Source organism: Trachurus japonicus, chromosome 13, assembly GCF_045865225.1.
Source record: "Trachurus japonicus isolate A0001 chromosome 13, Traja_1.0".
Lineage (NCBI taxonomy): Eukaryota > Metazoa > Chordata > Actinopteri > Carangiformes > Carangidae > Trachurus > Trachurus japonicus.
Window position 1 is genome coordinate 714322 of NC_140919.1, and position 21601 is coordinate 735922.

At 45.2% G+C, this 21601-nt stretch overlaps 1 protein-coding gene across 1 annotated transcript; it reads right to left on the reverse strand.

Moving 5' to 3' along the window:
* Nucleotides 1-309: 309 nt before the first annotated feature.
* LOC146975195 (protein phosphatase 1D-like) lies at nucleotides 310-20153 on the reverse strand. Its single transcript, XM_085794666.1, has 7 exons — nucleotides 19829-20153; nucleotides 16415-16909; nucleotides 12710-12938; nucleotides 8958-9082; nucleotides 2881-3062; nucleotides 1660-1884; nucleotides 310-738 (listed from the first exon to the last, which is right to left on the reverse strand). Exons 1-7 carry the CDS (start codon nucleotides 20001-20003, stop codon nucleotides 331-333), a joined length of 1839 nt encoding a protein of 612 aa, XP_085650792.1. The 5' UTR covers nucleotides 20004-20153; the 3' UTR covers nucleotides 310-330.
* Between the last annotated feature and the right edge of the window lie 1448 nt (nucleotides 20154-21601).

The following is a 21601-nucleotide window of genomic DNA, read 5'->3' on the forward strand; positions in this document are numbered from 1 at the left end:
ACGCCAGCATCATCATCATCATTATGTACTTCTTTACAACTGTTAACCAGAAAGAGGCGGAGTTGGTCGGTCTTCAGAAAATGAACACTCTTCCAAAACAAACAAACAGAAGTTTTTTTTTTTAAGTTGAACAAACTTTACTGGTGCTGACGAACGTAGACGAGTCTCTCCTGTGGTTCCAGTTGTGTGAGGAGAACTGCAAACATACGGAGCAGGAATCGGGAACGCCACTGGAGATGAGGATGAGAGTGGGAGGCAGCAGGCGGATCTGTGTGTGTGTGTGTGTGTGTGTGTGTGTGTAGTTGTGTGTGTGTGTGTGTAGTGTCTGTCTCAGTACACACACACTGTGGTCTTGTTGTGCTGCTGCAGAATGGGCGACACGTTGCTGGACTCCTTCTGTTTCTTCTCTGCGTTGTGTTGGACCAGCGGCGGCCTGTCGGCAGTCCTGCGCCGGGCTTTCTTCGCCGAATGGCCCGATGGCGATGACGACGACGGTGACGGTGACGATGGTGATGACGATGGTGACGATGGTGATGATGATCCATCAATAGTTCTTTTGCCTGCGGGCGTCCGGCTGCCGGCTGTCCTGTCAGACGGACTGGGACTCAGCGCAGTCGGAGCGAACGGGTCGGACCGGCTCATGTGGTACAGGCTGCTGCTCCCTGATAGGCCGTCCCGCCGCTCCAGAGTGGGGAGGAGCTCGCACACGGACGACGGGGAGTCTTCCTCTGGAGGCCGCTGCAGGAGGACACATGGTGATTAACTTCACTTATAACACACATACGTATACACACAACCTTTTAAGTTTTACAGTGAAGGAAACCACAACCCGGTCTGGGTCGGTTTCGTCTGAGAACTGGAGTGAAGTGCTCAGAGCTACGCTACGGAGGCTCATTATGGGATTTCTTGGTTTCCCTCATCAAACTCATCAAATACACAATCCAACAACTCCACAACGCTCTGGTGGACAAGTTGTGAGCTGCACATTCACCACGCTATGAGATAATAACACAACGTTACCACACAGAGTTGTTTTAGAGGGAAATGCAGAGACTGATGATGAAAAACTGCGGTTTTGCATGAATTTACCTCTTCAAAACACATCTGAAGGTTGAAACGTAATCAAACTTGCACTCACTGTTGATCTTAACTGATGCACTCATGCACTTTGTAATATAAAGCACGTTTAACTGTTGTTACAGCACTTTATTGTACCTCCTTGTCTCTGTGTTTTGTTTTTATCTGTCGAGTTTTCGTTTTGTTGTTTGTTTTATCTCTGTCCTCTGGTCTTCTGTGTTTGGTGTCTTTGCAATGAAGTCTTTTGTGTGACCTTCCAGGGGACAGTGGATGAAAAGAAGCAACAACTAACTCCGGTGCATTTATATCCACGCTGATGTTATTAATGTGCAATGTCCTTTTTAAATAAACAAACAAATAATAAAATCAGTTTGACATGATTAAGGTTTCGGGAATGAAAAATCAATAGTAAAGCGAGTGCAAGAGAATGTGGGACCTTTGCCTCTAGTTTTCTTCTCCACCTCCCACCAGCTCAACGTTCACGTTTCACGAACAGACGGGTTGGAAACATAGACACTGAAGAGTAATCCTAAGAAAAGAGAGGAGGAGTCAGTGAGTGCATCCTCGTCTCCGTGGCCTCACCTGAAGCAGAGGAGTGTCGGCGCGGGACAGCGAGGTGGGGGGGCACTGGGACACCTTGGCCAGGTCCAGCAGCACCTCCTCGTGGTGCAGCGTGTCCTGAGGCGTCCCGGGCTCCTGCAGCGCGATGACGATGGCGCTGGTGTTGTCGGCGCGCAGCATCCTCTGGCGCCAGCGCAGCAGAGCGTGGCTGACCAGCTGCCGGGCGCTCGACACGCCGCACGGCGCCTGAAATGGGCATTTGAAGAAATCTTTTTGATCGATCAACGGGAAAATTAACGATCAATTATCTATTAATCGTTAATATTAATTGTCATATTCATAATTAAAAACAAAATGTGTGTGGCTATGGCGTGTGCCAGTAATCCAGGGCAGTCCCCGTTAAGGAAGAAGGTCAGACAACAACGTACACGGATGTCTGTGTGCTTGTGCTTCACCTGTAGGAACAGTCCGGTGCCGGCATTTACAGTAATAAAAAAAAAAAAAAAAAGGATCGTTGCACTGCCTGGCTCGACTGCAGCTGAGCTGTCAGAGCAGCTGTCCTTCTCTCTTCAGCTTTGTGTTTGGCTGCACTTGTTTGAAAGAAATCGCAAGCACTTTCAAAATGTGAAAGCGTGTGTTTTATTGTTTTTTCTGTTGCCAACACACGGCGGAGCGGCGCTCTGATCACAGGAGCACAGAAAAGAGAAACAAACTATGCAGGATATTTACCTGAAGTTTCATTTTAACCGTCGTTAAACAGCGTCGGACTAATTGTGATGTTAGATAAATGACATGTAGCTTGTAACTTACAGAGAGAGTGGAGGCTCCTTCCACACTGCTGCTGGAAACCAAACCTGGTGATCAGAGCGGGCGGAGCCGCGGGGTCACAGCTCTCGTCTCTATTGCACCGAGTCCGCGACACAAGCGCACCCCGTCGTATTTAATGAATTATTTCACTCTTTATCCCGTTTAATAATAATAATAATAGGCCTGTATAATAATAATTATATAGAGTTTATTGGTTGTTATGAAAAAATAAAACCGGGGTTTATTTCTCCATGACAACTTCTGCCCTCTACATGATCCCTTATAATAAATCGATACAAATTTTCCGTGACCAATAAAATTCTTAACGATCAATAATCGATCATCGAGTAATCATGCCCATCCCTACACAGGGCTGTTACCACACTGGTGGCCAGAGTCAGTCCACAGCCGGAGACTGAAACGAGTGGCGCTCACCATCAGCTCATCGTTGTTCTGACACATGGAGATGGCCTCCTGGGGCGGCACCATGTTCCACAGGCCGTCGCTGCCCAGGATGATGTAGCGGTGCTTCCTGGGGTCAAGGGTCACCACGCTGGTGTCCGGCTCCGGGGAAACCACAAACTCTCCGCTGTAGAAGTCGTAGCTCCACAGGTCACCTGGTGCAGAGAAGAGAAAACACTTTCAATTTACTTAAAGAATCATAGGGCAGGAATGGATCGAATGGATCAATGGAATGGATACATGAAGAGGGTAACCGCGGCAGAGCGATTGATACAGTAACAGAGTGGCGACACTCCCTGTTCAATCGCTCTGAACCATGGTGGATCCAAATTACTGTTACTGCCAGCAAACGACCCAGCACAACTGAAATTTTTAAAATGACTGCGTTTACATGCACTTCAGTACCCCGATTTCAATCGGGTTTTTTAAGTACCCCGAATTTGTGTTTGCGCATGTAAACACCATTTCCCGATTCCAGAAATCGGGATAAGCTCATATCCCGATTTTGAGAAACCCGATTTTGCTGCCCGGAGAACTCCGAAAGAAATCAGGATACTGGAGCATGTAAACACAGTACCCCGATATCTGAAAACTGCTCAGCCAGCTGACGTAACCGTTACCATAGATACGTTACGTACAAAATGGCGGCGACAAAAAGAGCACATTCTGGAGCAACGAGGAGACTATTAAGTTTTTTTGTTTGTCTTTTTCATGCGAGAAAGTCACTGTTTAGATCCCCAATGTGCGGTCGGTTTATCCACATGAGGCTGTTTACAAGTTTGCTACAACGTTTTCCGGAGGAGTGAAGCTCCCCGTGTGTGAGCTGTGACCGGGACATCACAGAGGCAGCAACCCCGTCTCCGCCTCCTGACGTGCTCGCCGGGCCAGACTACTCCGTCACCTCGGGAGAGAAGACGGTCGTTAATTAACTTACCCGTAGGTTTTTAGATGTTTACTGCCGGCTGGTTATATTATTTTTAGGAGATAAATGCTAGTCTCATTGATGAAATCTAATAATTGTGGCAGTTGCCTTAGTTTGTTTGAATGAAAATTGAAGCTTCATGTGTGTATTGGAGGAGCAGCGCTGCCTGGAGGCTCAGCCTAACGTGTGTACAGAAATCAAACTTTTACATCAATAAAAGCATGTTTTACAATGAACCGATCAGTCTGCATTGAATTTACCTTTCTTTTATTAAGTTATATAACATGGCAGCATTTTTAATTTGTAAATTTTCGGACCTACATATTTCTAGTAGTTGCGCTTCCTGTTGTAAATAATACATGTAAACATGAATGAAACACACATACGCACGTAAGACGCAGTAATCAGAAACCGGGATACTGTATTTATCATGTATACAGGGATACTGAATAACCGGGTTTCTCTAACTTCATGTAAACACCATACCCCGAATTTGATCAATAATCGGGGTACTTAAAAAACCCGATTGAAATCGGGGTACTGAAGTGCATGTAAACGCAGTCACCGAAATCATGAATATGTCCGGTGTTTATTGGTTTTCATGGGACCGCGGACCCTGACAGATGCGGTCCGACACCCGGACCCGGCGCGTTAATTCTCAGTACCGGCCTGTAGGAGCCCATACAGATCCATGCATAGGAGCTCAGAGGAACAGACAAGCAGCCCCCTGCTGCAGCACAGTTAAGAGGTAAGTGTGTGTGTGTATGTGTGTGTGTGTGTGTCTGTGTCTGTGAGAGAGAGAGAGAGAGAGAGAGAGAGAGAGAGACAACCGACAGTAAAATACCCCCCCCCCCCTCCCTCCTTGAGAGCAGATAGGAAAGATTGTAAAGAGTAAAGTAAACAGTGAAGAGTCTGTGCGCGCTCCCGTGCCGGTGGCTTCGCTGGTTGCTGTAGTTACGCGCAGCGGCCGTCGCGTCACTGGCCGTTCTCATTAATCCTGCCCTATGATCCTTTAAAAATAAAATTCAGTCTAAACACAAACAACATTTTCCTTCTCTGGTCAAAATAATAACTTGCTTCAGAGTTTTATTGTTTTATATTTACTGTTGGGACGTCACAGAGATTCCCATGATGATTAAGGTGAGACACTACAGGGGAATAGGGTAAAAATTTAAACCAAGAGATTTCACCATGAAACTTCCCAAGTTTATCCCTTTAAGAAACATCTCCTGGATGCACTGAGACGCATCATCAGTGTTGTTTCCTGGGGTCAGAGGGTGTTTTGGGTCTCGCAACAGACACCCTCACCAAGGCGACCCAGCCGGGGGTGATCAGGCCCCGACTTGCATCCCAGTAGCAGCCCTTTTAATCCATAGCCACCTTGTGGCTTTCTCTGCAGCTTCACTAGCCGATTGAATGGCTGCCCCTGTAACGCCCAGTTAACCAATGACTTTGCGGAGTGAGCGTCCTGCAAAGCCTCTGCAGCCGACTTCTATGGGCTCGTAGAATGTTCTCCAACTCCTGACTCTGCACTACTCCACCAGTTCCTGGTACTTCTCACGTTTCCTCTCATTGGCTTCCTCGATCCGCTCTTCCCAGGGCATGGTTAGTTCCAGCATGATCAGGTGTTTTGAAGCCTCAGATGTTATCATATCTGGTCGGAGGGATGTTGATGCGATGTGCTGGGGGAACCTCAGCTGTTTTCCCAGGTCAACCTGCAGCTGCAAATTGGGGGCTGTGTGGAGGAGGCCTGTTGTTGTCTGTGGCTGTGTCCGAGGTCTCTTTCTGGCCTTGACGAAGGGGACTGTCTTAGGAGCACGATGGTGTCTGTTGGTACTGATGGCTGTGGCTATAGGCAAGGCAAGGCAATTTAATTTAGTTCATCTCAAAGGGCTTTACATGGCATGATAACAACATCCTCTGTATCCTCTATACTCCCAGCAACTGCTTTGAGCACCTGGTCATGACACCAGCGATAGCGACCATCAGCCAGGGCTTTTGGGCAGCTGCTGAGGAGGTGTTCTAAGGGGGCAGGAAGGTGTCTCACTCTTCCCCCAGGTGTGAAGGTTTGCTGGGCTTGGGAGGGCATCATAGACTGCCTGCACCAGGAACTGGACGCGATGGAAGTCTGCCTTTGTGATGTTTGACCCGGTGACTTTGCGCTGCAACATGCTCTCCCACGCTCCCTACTGCTGGAGTCCCACTGCCCTGCTCACTCTCTCTTCCTCCAGGCCTGCTCGGACCTCTTCTTTAGCAGGTGTCTCTCCTTGCCTGGGCCTTGCTGACCTGGGTCTTTGGGAAGTAGCCAAGTAAGCCTGCTCTTCCTGTTGCCAAGGCCCCCACCGGGGCCTTCTGCCTTAGGTGTGACTCTGCCACCTCCACTGCCTTCCATTTCCTTCTTGTCCTCACTTCAATCCCGGCTGACGACACCTTGTAGTCCCTGGAGTCCCTGTACTGTAGGGCTTCTCTTGTGTGTGTCACCTTGAACTCCTCGGCGAGCCCGCTGAAGGGCAGCTGCCGGGTGTTACTTGCCCCATAGCTGGTGAGGCTGCAGGAAGGCCCAGCCACTTCCAAAGAAAGCCACTGATCTTCCTTTCAAGGGATTCCACTGTTGTTATTGGGACTACATAGATGAGGAGAGACCACAAGACTTGGGGCAGGATGGAGTGCTGGTAGATCCAGGCTTTTAATCTACCAGGGAAGACTGATTTGTCCACCTTGGTGAGCCAAGCTCCAAGCACTTCACTCGACTTCTGGATGGCAGAAGTGTCTTTCAGGTTGGAGTCGAAGAGCTTTCCCAAGCTCTTGACTTCAGATTGTTCAGTAATGGATGGGATTGCTGTTCCTGAGATGGAAAAACTAGGTAAAGGTAGGTAAAGGTACTTTATTAGTCACATATACAGCTAGTACAGTGACATTCTTTCTCTGCATTTAACCCATCCCTGAGGAGCAAACTCAATTTGTCAATCACCTTTCCCCCTCTTCAACACCATGGACCTTGACTTGGAGGGCTTGAAACTTATCCTTGCCCATGTGATGAGTCTCTCCAGTCCTTGCAAGATCCACCTGCTCCCTGGGATTGATGTTGTCGTGATGGTGAGGTCATCCATATGTTCTTATAGGGGGCTGTCGAACACCTGACATGGACAGGGGCCCTCTGCATTCCACCTCAGCAGCTGTGACCACCATGTTCATCGCTAGGGTGAAATGGTACCGCCTGTTATTATACCTTTCCCTAGGCGATGCCAGTCTGATGTTACCGACTCTGAGCCTGAAATTGTTGTAATAATCCAGGATCAGGTCCTTGATCTTACTGGTAACACGGTGAAGGTGTAGAGCAAGCTCAACCTGTTTGTGAAGGACAGACCCATAGGCGTGGGTCAAGTCAAACCACAACACAGCGAGGTAATCTCTGCTCCTCTGTGTCTCTCTGATGAGCTGTGTGTCTACTCCAGTGGGCTCTCGGCATACCGCCCTTCTGCACAGAAGGGTTGATGTAGTAGTTGTTCTTGAGGAACTCGGTCAGTCTTCAGGAGACGATGCTGAAAATCACCCTCCCTCCCACACTTAATAGCGAGATCGTCTGAAACTGGTTGATGTTCTTCGAGTCCTCCTCCTTGGGGATCCAGACTCCCGCTGCGCATCTCCACTGGTCAGCCACTCTTCCCCTTCGCCGAATCACCTTTAAGGTCTTCCACAGGTGCCTTAGAGGCTCTGGGCAGTGCTTGTAGACGATATAGGGTATGCCACTGGGGCCTGGTGAAGATGCTGATCGGGCTGCCTTGATGACCTCTTCAACCTCCTTCAGACTTGGCTCCGTCAGCTTGAAATCTGCTGTTGGTGGGATAGGGCTGATGAAAGCTTTGTTGGGTCCCAGGTCTTGTTCCCTCTGGGGATCGATCATGGTGGTCTGAAGGAAGCGGTTCACTTCCTCTGCTGAGCACTCAAGTCGGCTACTGCACAATCCCCAAGCAGCTGTTTAGCAAAGCGGAAGGGATTGGCAATAAAGGCCGCTCGCTTCCTGGCTCTCTCTCTTCCCTGCCTCCTATGCCACTCTGCTCTGCGGAGGGTTGTCAACTTCTTCCGCAGGATGTTATGCTTCTTTGGTTGCTTCTCCTCAGTAGCTCTTTTGAACGGTTTCTTGAGAGTTCGAAGCTCCTGGCACAGTTGGTGTATCTTGGTGGCCCTGCAGTTCACACTGTAGAAGGTGGTCTTGGTGTTACCCTTCTTGATCAGGCCAAATCTTTCTGAGGCATAGCTGACGATGATGGTGGCCATTGCTTGTAGTCTGCAATCAGCATCTCCTTTGGTGGTGGCTTGGATGATGTTGGACACATCCTCATCAAACTGCAGCCACTCGCGCCGTCTGCTGGCTGGGGGCCACTTAATCCGCTGCTGTGGAATTACTCTGCTGGGATTGGGAGGCTCTGGTGCGTGGAGGGACTGGGCTCTGTGGGGTGCCTCCTGGCCAGGCTCCTCCTGCGTCTCACCAGGTCCAGGACCTGTGCATTGTTCCTTATGCTCCCGCCCCAAACATTTCATTCTGGCCGGATGGATTCTTAGGCGACGCTGGTTTTTGCACAGCTTGCCGCAAAAACATGTGATATTCATAGTTTGTTTGCAGAGGTCGTTAACCGTAGGTCTGTATTTCTCTTTAGGGCTTTTGTAGCTTCTTGGGGTTCTTCCTCACAAAAGATACAGGCTGGGGTGCTAACCCAAAATGGCCCCTGTGCCGTCTTTCTGAGTCGTCAACTGTCTCTCCAGTAGTCTCAAAACTGTTCCTGGTTGTCACCCAGAGTCTCTCTATCTCTATTCTCTATCTATCTATCTAAAGATTTGTACTGTAAAATTCCATAAATTGTTATTGTCAGTCGTACTTTTACAATTTGTTGCTGATGCAGAGGAAATTACAATTTTTGGAGACTTCATTATTGAGAGCTTAACAATGATACCTCACATGACATGGGTCAGACTAACTTTTGGTGAATTTAGGAGAAATCTACAGATGAAAAAAGACAAAATTGAGTAAATTAAAAACCTTAATGTGTTATTTCTACCATTTCTTTCCACTATTCTGAAAGAAGACGTGACAAGGAAGCGAGAAATGGAATAACAATGTTTTTCTTACCGAGCGCTCGAGCGACAGCCAAGAACGGTATCTGGTCGATGACGGTGCTGCGGCGGACTGGCCCGTTGTGACTGAGCCGCGGCCTCTTCCAGACGACCCGGTTCACTCCAGACTTCTTGATCACACTGTTTCAGACACAGGGACAGAAAACGTTTACACAGTTTTAGACCTGATGGGCCGGTGATGCAACAATGAATGACAACACAATCTTCACTTTTACTGGGCAAACTGGGCTGAAACTAATAAAGTAATGACACATTGACTGTCATAAATTATTAATCTGTTAAAAACAAAACCGTTCAAACTATTAGTTGAATCAAGGTGATGTCATTCCTGCATTTTCTGGTCGGTGCAACTGAACCCATGATATTATGATACTATAACTAATTTCACCGATACACAGAAAGACAAAAAACATTCCTCCACTTTGAATTGATTTCATGCCAGTTACCGGAGCTCTAAGTGGAAATTTACATATTAAACCATCTGATATGTTGAAAAAATGTGCGTGCTTATCTCACTCGTCCTGAGAAACACTTTTGGTTCTCTTAACATGTTCCCACATGTTTAAAGTTAATCACAAATCCATCATGGTATAAAACTGATAGTAAGTGATCCTATGACTGTACTTTGGTTTATTATGATTTTAAATCGAAACTTCTCCACCGCTGACATCCTGAAAAACAAGACGACACTAAACACACCAGTTAAATACCTTGTTATGCAGTAAATCTGAATCAATCAGTGTGATAACCAACTTACTGCACAGCTGTAAAACCCTTTAAAACCATGGAGTTTACCCTGTCACGTGAGAATAAACCACCCAGGAGCCAATCACTCTCATCTCATCAGTGCAAATACCTCAGACAGTAAAACAGTAGATTACCCCTCGATGCAGATAACATCTGATTTACTATTGTAAAAGAAACAGATGCTTCTCAGTTACAATCAGTTCTTTGTGGTGTTAAGCTGAGTCATGAGAAATAACACACTGTTTGATAGACTGACGCTCGGGTTTGTTTTGTTCAAAGACACGTAAAAAGTTTTCATCCCTTTTCAACTTTTCCACATTTTGTCACGTTACAACAACAAACTGAGATGTGTTTTATTGGGATTTTATATGTCAGACCAACACAAAGTAGAGCATCATATGTTAAAGGTAGGGCTGTAGCCGATATCTGAGTACTCGCTCGGCTTGGGCGGCATCCGAGTACCATTTCACCTACTGGGAAAATGTTTAGCCTACTAACGGGACAATTTAATTCCGCGGCATTCCTTCTTCTTCTTTTTTTTTTTTTGCTCTTTTAATTGCGAGTGATTTGAGGACGGATCTGTGAGGAAACATACTGTATCCCACAAGCCAACGTAACGGGTTAAAAAAAAAAAATCGATATTGCCACGGACATGTAACGATATGAAATGACAGGCTTGTAAGACTGAGAGAGAGAGAACGAATACTCGGATAGTGACCCCCGAACATTCGGATAGTAACATGTGCTACTCGTTGCAGCCCTAGTTTACTCAGATTTTTCCGACATCAGACAAAACAGTTTGCTTCGATGTGGCCGAGGAATCACAACATGTTTGGACAGGAACCTGCAGCTGAAAGGTTTTTCTGTTTTTTTGAGAGTTGATGTTCTGGGCAGTCAGTGACATGTGGGACAAGCTGCAAAAACACTCCCTCTCCAGTGCAGGAAGCGCTCGGCCACACCAGAGCACATCATCAACTTTAAAGGAATAGTTCACTCAAAATTGAAATTTCCCTCATTATCTCCTCCCCCTCATGTGGACTAAGGGCTGGGAGAAGTTTCAGAGTCCTCCGTGGCTTCTCTGAGTTACAGGGGGTCTCGGCGTAGCAGTGCATGTCCATATGACGGTTGCAAATGGATACCAACTGTCTTTGTAGGGCTGGGCGATATGGCAAAAAACGTTATCACGATATGTTTTTCCATATTGATCGATTCTCGATATCGTCTCGATATGTATTTTTTGCTGCCGCTGCCAGTTCAAGCAGCATCCTGACTGAATCCTGAAGAAACCAGAGAATGTGTTCAGTTTGGGAGGATGACATGAGTTCACTTTAATGTTCATTAAGGGTGGAACAGTTCAATAATCCACAGTTTGATTTGATTTACATTGTTGTTGCTGTTGTTTTCTGTTGTCTTTTTTCTACCATACATCAGCTCTAAAATGTGTCAATCATGAGGCTTTAGTCTTTCTAGTTATTTGAACAGGTTGTAGACAAATATTTAGCTATTTAGCTGCTCTGACACCAGGCTTTATGCCGAGCCCACTCTGATGAATCCAGGTGTGTCTGACTCTGACCTCAGTAGTCACAACAACTGTCAGACACACCTGGATTCATCAGTTTGTCCAATAATGTAAGACAGGAAGGAAAGGAGCCTGTTTGAGCTCAGGAAGTAGTGGAGCTGTGCATAAAGCCTATTTATTGATCTGACTCGGTAACCACGAGCGCAGTTCACGTCAACTCAGGTGATCTGCAGGTTGTTGTTTCACTTCACCGCTCCGACGTGACGCTCCGTGTGTGTGTGCGCGCGGCGCTGACAGAGAGAGAGGGAGGGAGAGAGGCTGTCGGCGCATACTGTGAGTGGATTTGACTCCGCGCGCACTGTCCGCGGACTTTTGCGGTTTCATAGGCAAGCATACAGTATCACATTTGAAACAGATTGAGTCCGCGCGGTCATAAAAATTGAGCTTTGCACGGAAGGGACCGGCGGACGCCCGCTTTGGGTCCTCGTCTGCCTCGAGTGCGCGCGGACATCCGCGGAGTCAAATACGCCGGAGTATGTGGGGGCCTGAGCCTAGCGCATGTTCTTCACACTGTACATGAGCAAACAGACATGTTACCGCAGAATAAACGTCACAAGCAGCTCCGTGTTTCCTCCACTTTCTGACCGTGGTAGGCTATCATCAGGTTGCTCTGACTCCACACTGACAGGCTTCTTTAGCCTGGACAGACGAACTGATGCTCCACACGTTCACAATCGCTTCAGTTGCCATCGGCTCCACCTCCACTCATTTCCTCCCTCTTTTACAACTTTCACTTTATCACAGCTTGGGATCAATAAAGTATATCTATCTATCTATCCATCTTATCCTTCCTCCCTTTAGCTGCAGCAGCTCAAACAAGCTCTGCATGCTCAGGACAGGAGGCGGAGTATCAGACGGAAGTGTGGCCGGCTGCTGTCGCGCATATTTACTTTCATGTGATATCGAGGAATAGGGCCATAGCTTATTATCGAAATCGTTCAAAGATTTATCGCGATCCCGTATCGAGATCGTTATATCGCCCAGCCCTATGTCTTTGTAACAAAAAGACACACCAAAAAACATCCAAATACCTCCATGCTGCTCGTATGTAATGTCCCTCTTGTATTGAAGCCCCGAAATGCGAAATCGTTCCGAAAAAATAAAATAAGTCTATATTTCAAGCTTGTTTTGTAGCGGAAGCTCCTCTTCCTGGTTCGTCCAAATCTCGCAAGATAGATACGAGCAGCATGGAGGTATTTGGATGTTTTTTGGTGTGTCTTTTTGTTACCAAGACAGTTGGTATCCATTTGCAACCGTTATATGGACATGCACTGCTACACCGAGACCCCCTGTAACTCTGAAACTTCTCCCAGCCCTTAGTCCACATGAGGGGGAGGAGATAATGAGTGAAATTTCAATTTTGGGTGAACTATCCTTTTACTATTGTATTTCCATGAAGCAGCGGCGTGTTGACAGCTCACCTCCCCCCCAGGCCTTCGATCCGCTCCCTCTCTCTGGGCAGCTCCGGCTTGTGGTCCTGCGTGACCTCCACCGCTCGGATGAACGGCACCGTGTCGTCGTCCTGGATGCCCAGCACCACCGCCGAGTCCCCGACGTGGGCCACGTACATGCGGTTTCCTCGGATGACCACCACGCTGGCCGTGGTGCCCGACGTGCTGGGAAGGCCCGTGAGCGTCTTCGGCCATTCAGCTGAGGAATTAGAAAGAGGAAAATTAATTTATCTACAAAGCTGCAAACATTAAACAAAACCATCTGAGACTTATCACACTTTTATCAACAGGACTATTTAATTTAAATCCATTATAGTGGGGCGGATTAGCTGAACAATCGTTCACTTTGTGATAAAAGCATGAAATTTGGTAGATGTGTTGGTGAATATGTTTCAGACAAATCTGGATATTGGGCCACCTCAAAAGCGCCCCCTAGTGGCCGTGGCAGCCATTTGTTATGTGAATAAATGAATGATGAATAAAAACTGCCCTTTTAATAATAGCAACTATGTATTATAGTGTCATAATTATTGGAAAAGTGTGTTCATTTGTCTTTGTATGATGTCTGGTCTAGGAGTTATGAAAATTGGCCTTTTTGCTATTCGTGCGGACATAAATTCAAAATGGCCACCGAAAAAACCCCCATGGGACATTAGTTGACCCGGGCAACAAGCAAATATCTTAAGTAGACATCTTAAGGGTCCTTAAAAACCATGTTTCAAAAATGTATCCACCAAATGTTGTGCTTCTGTCACAAAATAAACAATTCTTGTGATTTATTGAGCTAATCCGCCCCACAGGGGATGCACATTGTTGGGGGGCGCTACCCACACGTTTAGCCCCGTTGCTCCTTCCATGAATGCACGATCCTTACAAGCTGTACCTCGTTGTAAAGGTGACTAATCAGGCTTTCCAACAATATACAATATATCACCAGTTGGTATTATTAAAAGGGCAGTTTATATTCATCATTCATTTATTAGCATAACAAATGGCTGCCACGGCCACTAGGGGGCGCTTTTGAGGTGGCCCAATATCCAGATTTGTTTGAAACATATTCACCAACACATCCACCAAATTTCATGCTTTTATCACACAGTGAACGATTGGTGTAAAATATTGAGCTAATCCGCCCCACTATTATTGCATCTTATTTTACTAATTTACTTTCACTTTTTGGCATTTCTGATATGTTTATATTGTGTGTTTCAAATGTTTTGTCTCGGCCATACTGTAAATGAGGTCTCTGAGTTTTTATAATATATGAATAGTTTTATTTATTTATCCTTAACATTATTGCACTATTGTTCCCATTGTGCCACCTTTGCACAAGCTCCATTACCTCACCCGGTTGTATTGATAAAGTTTCATTCTTCTGCATAATTTATTCTTAGTATAGCCTATATTTTACTTTGCTCGCTTCATACAAGCTGTATATTTACTTATTCATGCTAGTGTTGTGTTACTCCAGACCGGTCCTGAGTCCACATCTTCAAGGTCTCGGACTCTGGATGTTTTCTCTAGTCCAGACCATCGAGACCACAGCTGCAGTGACGTCTTTTTACATTTATTTGGTCTTTTTGCGTTTCCATTACGTAAAAGTACCTGGTACCCGGTATTATTTTTTTAGTACCTGCTCGGCCGTGGTTCCAAAACGGGTGAAGCGGTACTAAAATGTGACGTGTAAAACATTGCGGACTGCTGATTGGTCAGAGAGTCGTCAGATCAGATATCACCACATTTCAATAAATAGCCTAAATGTTTTAAAATGAACAAACTGTGCAAGTCTGGTCGCTTTTCCGCTGTTTTGCTAAACTTTGTTCACATTAAAAATGGTTTAGATTTTTACATCAAATCATCTTTTCTTTGTAGCTGAGGAGGAATAATGTAAATATCAAGACACGTGGTTATTATGAGGATTATTATTATGGTCTCACATTGGTTTGGTCTCGGTCTTGACTACAAAACTCTTTCATGCCGACCCACACTGTGCAATGTTTCTGATCAAGCAACTAGTTTCTCTCATCTATTTAAATAATTCAGTACATAACATACATATTTTATTCTTTACTTGTCTGTATTTCTCTGCTTCTACTGTTGCAAGTTAATTTCCCACAACCGGGATCAATAAAAAGTTAGATGTTTTATGTGTATTTATTATTTATTGTGACTTCTGGGGTCAGACTCAGTCCTGTGTTAGTATCCAGGCCCAGACTGGACACGCCTCCTACACAGTCACTGTGTGTAAACAGCTGGTTGTAAAACAGCTGACTTGTCCGGACATATCCAGAGCAGAGACACACACACACACACACACACACACCTAAACACACACACCCATATACACACACCTAAACACACACAGCAGCTGTCTGTGTCACATAGCAAACACAGGCTACTACACTATTCAATAGGTTTTGTGTTTATATATAAGTAACAACACACAAACACTCCAAGAAAACAACACATACTACATTATAAACATCAACACATGGACACAGCTTCACACAAACAGACCTGTTGTCTGTGTTTACACTGTTTTAGGCGGCTGCTGCTAACGTTGTTTGCTCTGTTGCTATTGTTTCCCAACAATACCGCCGCCACAACTTTTTTTTTTATTTGCATAGGAACATAGATAAGGACTGAATATATGATAAATATATGACTCTATAAAGATAAATGTCCCAATGGGGAGAATATTCTGGTAAATTCAGGCATTTTGAGTACATTTTTCATCTACTTGTGCATGTACAACCAGTAAAATTGCGTTTGTTTTGTTCTTTGCTTGTTTTTGTTTTTTTAATTTTATCACTGGTGAGATGTGAAAAGGACGACTCGTGTCAGTGTAGATGTGTATGAGGATCATGAATGAAAAGGAAATGTGAATATTTGCTTTGCAAGTTTATTTAAATGCTCTGTTCGCAAACTGTTAAAGGGATAGTTCAGCCAAAATTGAAATGTCCCTCATTATCTCCTCCCCCTCATGTGGACTAAGGGCTGGGAGAAGTTTCAGAGTCCTCCGTGTCTTCTCTGAGTTACAGGGGGTCTCGGCGTAGCAGTGCATGTCCATATGACGGTTGCAAATGGATACCAACTGTCTTCGTAACAAAAAGACACACCAAAAAACATCCAAATACCTCCATGCTGCTCGTATGTAATGTCCCTCTTGTATTGAAGCCCCGACATGAGAAATTGTCCCGAAAAAAATTAAATAAGTCTATATTTCAAGCTTGTTTGTAGCGGAAGACTTATTTAATTTTTTTCGAGACAATTTCTCATGTTGGGGCTTCAATACAAGACGGACATTACATACGAGCAGCATGGAGGTATCTGGATGTTTTTTGGTGTGTCTTTTTGTTACGAAGACAGTTGGTATCCATTAGCAACCGTCATATGGACATGCACTGCTACGCCGAGACCCCCTGTAACTCAGAGAAGCCACGGAGGACTCTGAAACTTCTCCCAGCCCTTAGTCCACATGAGGGGGAGGAGATAATGAGGGACATTTCAATTTTGGGTGAACTTTTCTTTTAAGTTGGGGGTCACTGTGTTTCTAGTAAACACAGGTATCAGTCTGCAGCCCTGTGGTAGTTTGTTTGTGGAGGTTTTGGTTCCTGCTCGTGACTTTTTATATGTGAAGTGTTGGTTGGTTGGTTGTTTGGTTGAAAGACTCACGCAGCTTCTTCCACATGGCGTGGTGGCAGGCCACGAAGCCCTTCCGTATGGCGGCGCAGACCTCGCGGTCGCAGTCGGACCAGAAGCCGCGCTGCTTCTTCATGAACTCCCACAGGTAGTCCCGCGCGAACTGGGCGGCCTCGCGACCCCCGTGGCCGTCGAACACGGCGAAGAACGACACGGAGCGGCGCGAACGGCTCGGCTCCTCCGCCAACTCCTCCTCCTCCTGCTCCCGCCGCTCCTCCGCCGCCGTTGTCCGGCCGTCTGGACTCTCACCGCCCGGCGAAGAGGAGGAGGAGGAAGAGGACGGTTGTTGTTCTTCCTCCACCGCTGCAGCAGCCACCGATGTGTTTCCATCGGTTTCACCCTCAGTCCGAACCGGTTCAAGCGGTTCTGGTTTGCCGCTGGTCTCCTCACACTCCGTGTTGTTTTCTCCCTCCTCAGTCCGGTGTGGAGAGTCGTCGTCGGTGGCAACAGCTTCCCTGATCCTCTTTTCTACAGACAGACAGTTACAAACTTCTGAAACTCACTGAATGTAAGGGTCCATGCCTATTAGGGCTTTGACATTTGTCCAAAAAATCATATTCGAACTTCGTTTGTTTATTAATATTAATATTCGAATATTTATTGATAATATTTTGAATGTAGAGAAAACACCTATATTTCAACTTCTCCCTCCGTGGTTTGTAGAGTATCTATGGTCGCACTCGCAGCCTTTTGCTCCGCCATTGTTTATCAGTGAAGAAGTGTGAGTGATAACGTCATACTGTAAGTACAGGAGCCCCAGGTGATCAATGCTAATGAGCTGGCGTTTCACAACTTCAACAGGCTGAAAAAAGCCTTTAATCTGGATTGAAAACTACGTTTTCAGGCAAACACATTTACCAAAAATAATGCTTATTACAGGTTCGAATATTTAGAGCTGCCCTAATATTTGTTCGAATATGTTTTTTTTTTTAAATATTCGAATTATATTCGAATATTGAAGTTCGATGTCAAAGCCCTAATGCCTATGTTCCCACAGCCTTATGTTCCCACAGCCCTATGTTCCCACAGTTCTAAGATTTTTCTCAAAATTAGGCCCTATGTTCCCACGGGACTCTCTCTACCTATCTGGACTCTCTCTATCTGGCCTGTCTAGCCTCTACCGGGTCTTTTTACTAAACTTAACCAATTCTTTTCTTCATTGCCTAAACCCAACCAATGGTGGGACCAAAGGGCTGAGGGAACATAGGAATGACCCCGAATGTAACACTTTCCATAATGCCTGTGTGATGTGTGATGTAGCATTTAGACTCTATGACAGACTCTGCAATCTCATCCCTTTTTTTTTTTACCCACTCATGAATGGGCTCTATGCACCGCTCCAATACTTCCTTACATTATTGGACAAACTGATTACTCCAGGTGTGTCTGAGTCGTCACAATGGTCAGACACACCTGGATTAATCAGTTTGTCCAATAATGTAAGACAGGAAATGAAGGAGCTGCCTTAAGTCCAGGAAGTATTGGAGCGGTGCATAGAGCCCATACAACACAAGAGGAAAATAAACTTATAAAGGGAAAGAGACGGAAACTAAAATGTACAAGTCTTTAATAGTGTGACCGTTAAAGGACCACAGACTTGGAACGAGGTTGAGAGCACCATTAAAGAGTCTGCATCACTGACTATTTTTAAAAAAGAGATTAAAACAAAAACTGCTGCTAAATTATGTCTAAATTGCTGTTTTTTGTTTCATGTACCTGTGCCTGATGAGTTGTTATTGTGTCATTATTGTGTTGAACCATAAACTCTTTGTACTGATGGAATTACCTTACTAGGTCATTTTTTTTTCTTCAATTTGAATATTTGAATATCTGCACATAATTCCTCCTGATCTAGACAAATCTATACTGTAATTGCCATCTGATCAAAGCTGATGAATAAATAACACTGTAATATTATTAGAACTTACATTTTTTCTTTTACTAGACATGAAATAGCCTATATATTGTATTTGTAACATGTTGCAACCATCCCTGGGCCCGGGGTCAGTTGCAACATCTGACTCCGTCCTTACAATCAAATGCAAATTGTGAACAATGTGGATTCTGTAATCATCTTTAAAATGTGTTGACTATTAACAGACAAATGTATTACCCAGGGGGCAAAGCAATAAAACGGACACGGAGCGTTGTAAAAGGTTTGACAGCAGAAATTATCTCTAGGAACTTGAAGGATTAAAACCTGGGTGGACAACCCGGTCAACTAGCTGCTGGAAAGCTACAGGGGCCAAAACCCCTTTCTGGGGTCATTTTGCTGGTGAAATTATTATGCAAATATTTAGGTACTACAATGGCATAAATAGTCATACAACTATAAAATGTGGCAGAGAGTATCTTGACACATAGGGGGAGGCAGGAAAACAAGATTCTGGGGTTTGTTGCAACTCGATTTTAAGATATCACCCTCAACATCCCAAAAAAGACCAAAAAAAGTACTGTTCGCCTGACAAATTCTCATGAAAATGATTATTTTTCAGCACTTTATGGAGAATATCTATGCCTAACATGTATATAGAAAATTTCCTGAATTCATAAGCTTCCATTTGAGTCCAAGGTAGCCTTTCTATCTCCAAAGCCCCACTTGCTGTGGCCAACGGTCTTCTCTATCTATCTGTTCACTTTGGGGAGACCAGAAATAGAATGTTTTCTGATCAGGCCAGTTAACATGGAGTTTTTCACAATAGGTGTTGCATTGTTTGGAGACAGCCTGTAGCTTTCCAGTAGCTAGTAGAAAGGCTATCTGGGACTCAAATGGAAGCTTATGAATTAAGGAAGTTTTCTATATACATGTTAAGCATAGTTATTCTCCATAAAGTGCTGAAAAATAATAATTTTCATGAGAATTTGTCAGGCGAACAGTACTTTATTTGGGATGTTGAGGGTGATATCTTAAAATTGAGTTGCAGCAAACCCCAGAATCTTTTTTTCATGCCTCCCCCTATGTGTCAAGATACTCTCTGCCACATTTTATAGTTGTATGACTATTTATGCCATTGTAGTACCTAAATATTTGCATTTACATCATTTCGCCAGCAAAATGACCCCAGAAAGGGGTTTTGGACCCTGTAGCTTTCCAGCAGCTAGTTGACCAGGTTGTCCACCAGGTTTTAATCCTTGAAGTTCCTACAGATCATTTCTGGTGTCAAACCTTTTACAACGCTCCGTGTCTGTTTGTTTTTTTTTTAAACTGGGATTTTGCCCCTTGGGTACTAAGTTTATTGTATAAAAATGTGGTTTGTCTAATCCAAACCGTCTCTGAGTAACAGAGCCAAATGCCAAAAAGTGTTGCAACTGTCCCCGGTCTCCCCCTATATTGTGGATTGAATTTGTATTTTGTATTTTTAAATGATTTGTAAGAATAAAACGCACCTTCTCCTTCTCCTTCTCCTTCTCCCTCCCCGCTCTCCTCCTCCTCCTCCTCCCCGGACCTCGGCTCGTCTTCCCCGGGCTCTGGCTCCACTACGATCTCGGTCACGTCTTCCATGTATTTCCTGCCGCCCTGGTCGGTAAACACACTCACTCGCATCAGTAATGCGTTCTCCATCGCTCCAGAAATATAAAAAATAAAAAATAAAAGTCAAAGTCACTCCCCCCCAAAATTTCTGCCCGTTGTTCGCATATAAAACGTTTAAAATCGACAGAAGAGTTCAGTTTGTCTGAGCGCCGCGTCCTGCCTTTGTTTATGTTCGAGCGTAGTAGGCATGCTCCGACGCGCTGACGTCATGGTGCGTAGTTATTCTTCTTCCGGTACGTGAGTGCGTCAAGGTTCACGCAGCTGCTCGTGCTGCCCCCTAGCGCACTGGTTCTTGCAGAGATTGGTCCCTGCCCCAAAACTTTATTTTAAATAACACAACTAAAGAAGTCTAATTTTTCAATTTCAATTTCAATTTCAAAAACTTTATTATCCACAGAGTGGAAATTCCTCTTTGGTTTCACCATAGACATGTCTCACAAAACAGAACACAATGACACAGTAAAAAAAAAAATATATATTTCAAGGATAAAAGAAAAAAAATATATAAAATAGCCTAGGCAGTAACTGTACTTCACACATCACACATTCAAGTAGGCCCACATAATTTCATAAAACACACCACAGTACAAACCTGCTGTGTAGGAAAACCCTCAGCAAAGGAAAAAACAGGAGGCCGCATTCTGATCTTATTTATTGCGTTGACAGCTTCTGGGACAAAGGGCCATCGGGACCAAGGGCCATCGGTAGTAACCACCGCTTCCCTGAAGGCAAAAGCTAATTTTTAAATGTCAACTGCTACATAGATTGTATCCCACTGAAGTGCTGTTAAAGCAGAAGTAAGGTGAATTTTTGTGTTAATCTAAGTCTTAAATAGTTATATCTTCCGACAGCAATCACTTACATAGAGTGTTTGGTCTGAAACACGGGTCTGTCAGTCCCTCTGCTCTGCTCTGAGCCCAGGAGAAAACTTTCCTTGTATCCTACAAGTTTTATCCAATGAGGAGAGAGAACGGCATAAAGGGGCAGTCCTCTCTGTGTGTGCAGCCCAAGGGGGCAGTTGTCGGTCTGAGGAGTGAAGCTCACTTCCGCGTTCAAAAAACTGCAATCCCCTGGGCTGTCGCTGGGGGCTGGCTCCAGAAGGGAGCAACTCCAATTGAGCCCCATGTTAAAATAGCCGATTTTACAGCTTAAAAAAACATATTTACAGCCTGGTACATTTCATTTTTTTGGTCTCAACCGATAGTTTCTACCCCCGCACACACTCTGAGGGGGGTGAATTTTTTTTAAACTCTACCGTTTTACTGTTATTAGGTTTAAAGTTCTGGCCAATTAGGGCGCAGAACCGTTGAGTGACAGGTCCGTAGACCGCTGCTTCGAGGCCAGTGGGCGGGCCCTCGGCCGGCCAACGGCCGCACCGCTCCAAATACGGCAAGTAGAATCCAACATGGCGCGGCTCAAACCCCCGTAGTAGCGGCACAAAACAGACTCCCCCAAACCAATGGGTGACGTCACGGACGCTACGTCCATTCTTTTTACAGTCTATGGTGCAGCCAAGGGATGCGCCTGAATGTGGTGACGTAGGGACGAGGACCAATAGATCCATGACGAGGGCGGGGGCTGCTAACTCCATCGGCTGACAAGACGTTATGGTGCGTTCAAGGCAACCC

Excerpts from the sequence above, each read along its gene's own strand:
- LOC146975195 (XM_085794666.1), bottom strand. The coding sequence starts at position 20,003 with ATGGAGAACGCATTACTGATGCGAGTGAGTGTGTTTACCGACCAGGGC. Across the intron at positions 9,083-12,709 it reads ATCGAAGGCCTGGGGGGGAG|TGTGATCAAGAAGTCTGGAG; the intron begins GTGAGCTGTCAA and ends TGTCTGAAACAG. Across the intron at positions 3,063-8,957 it reads GGCTGTCGCTCGAGCGCTCG|GTGACCTGTGGAGCTACGAC; the intron begins GTAAGAAAAACA and ends TCTCTGCACCAG.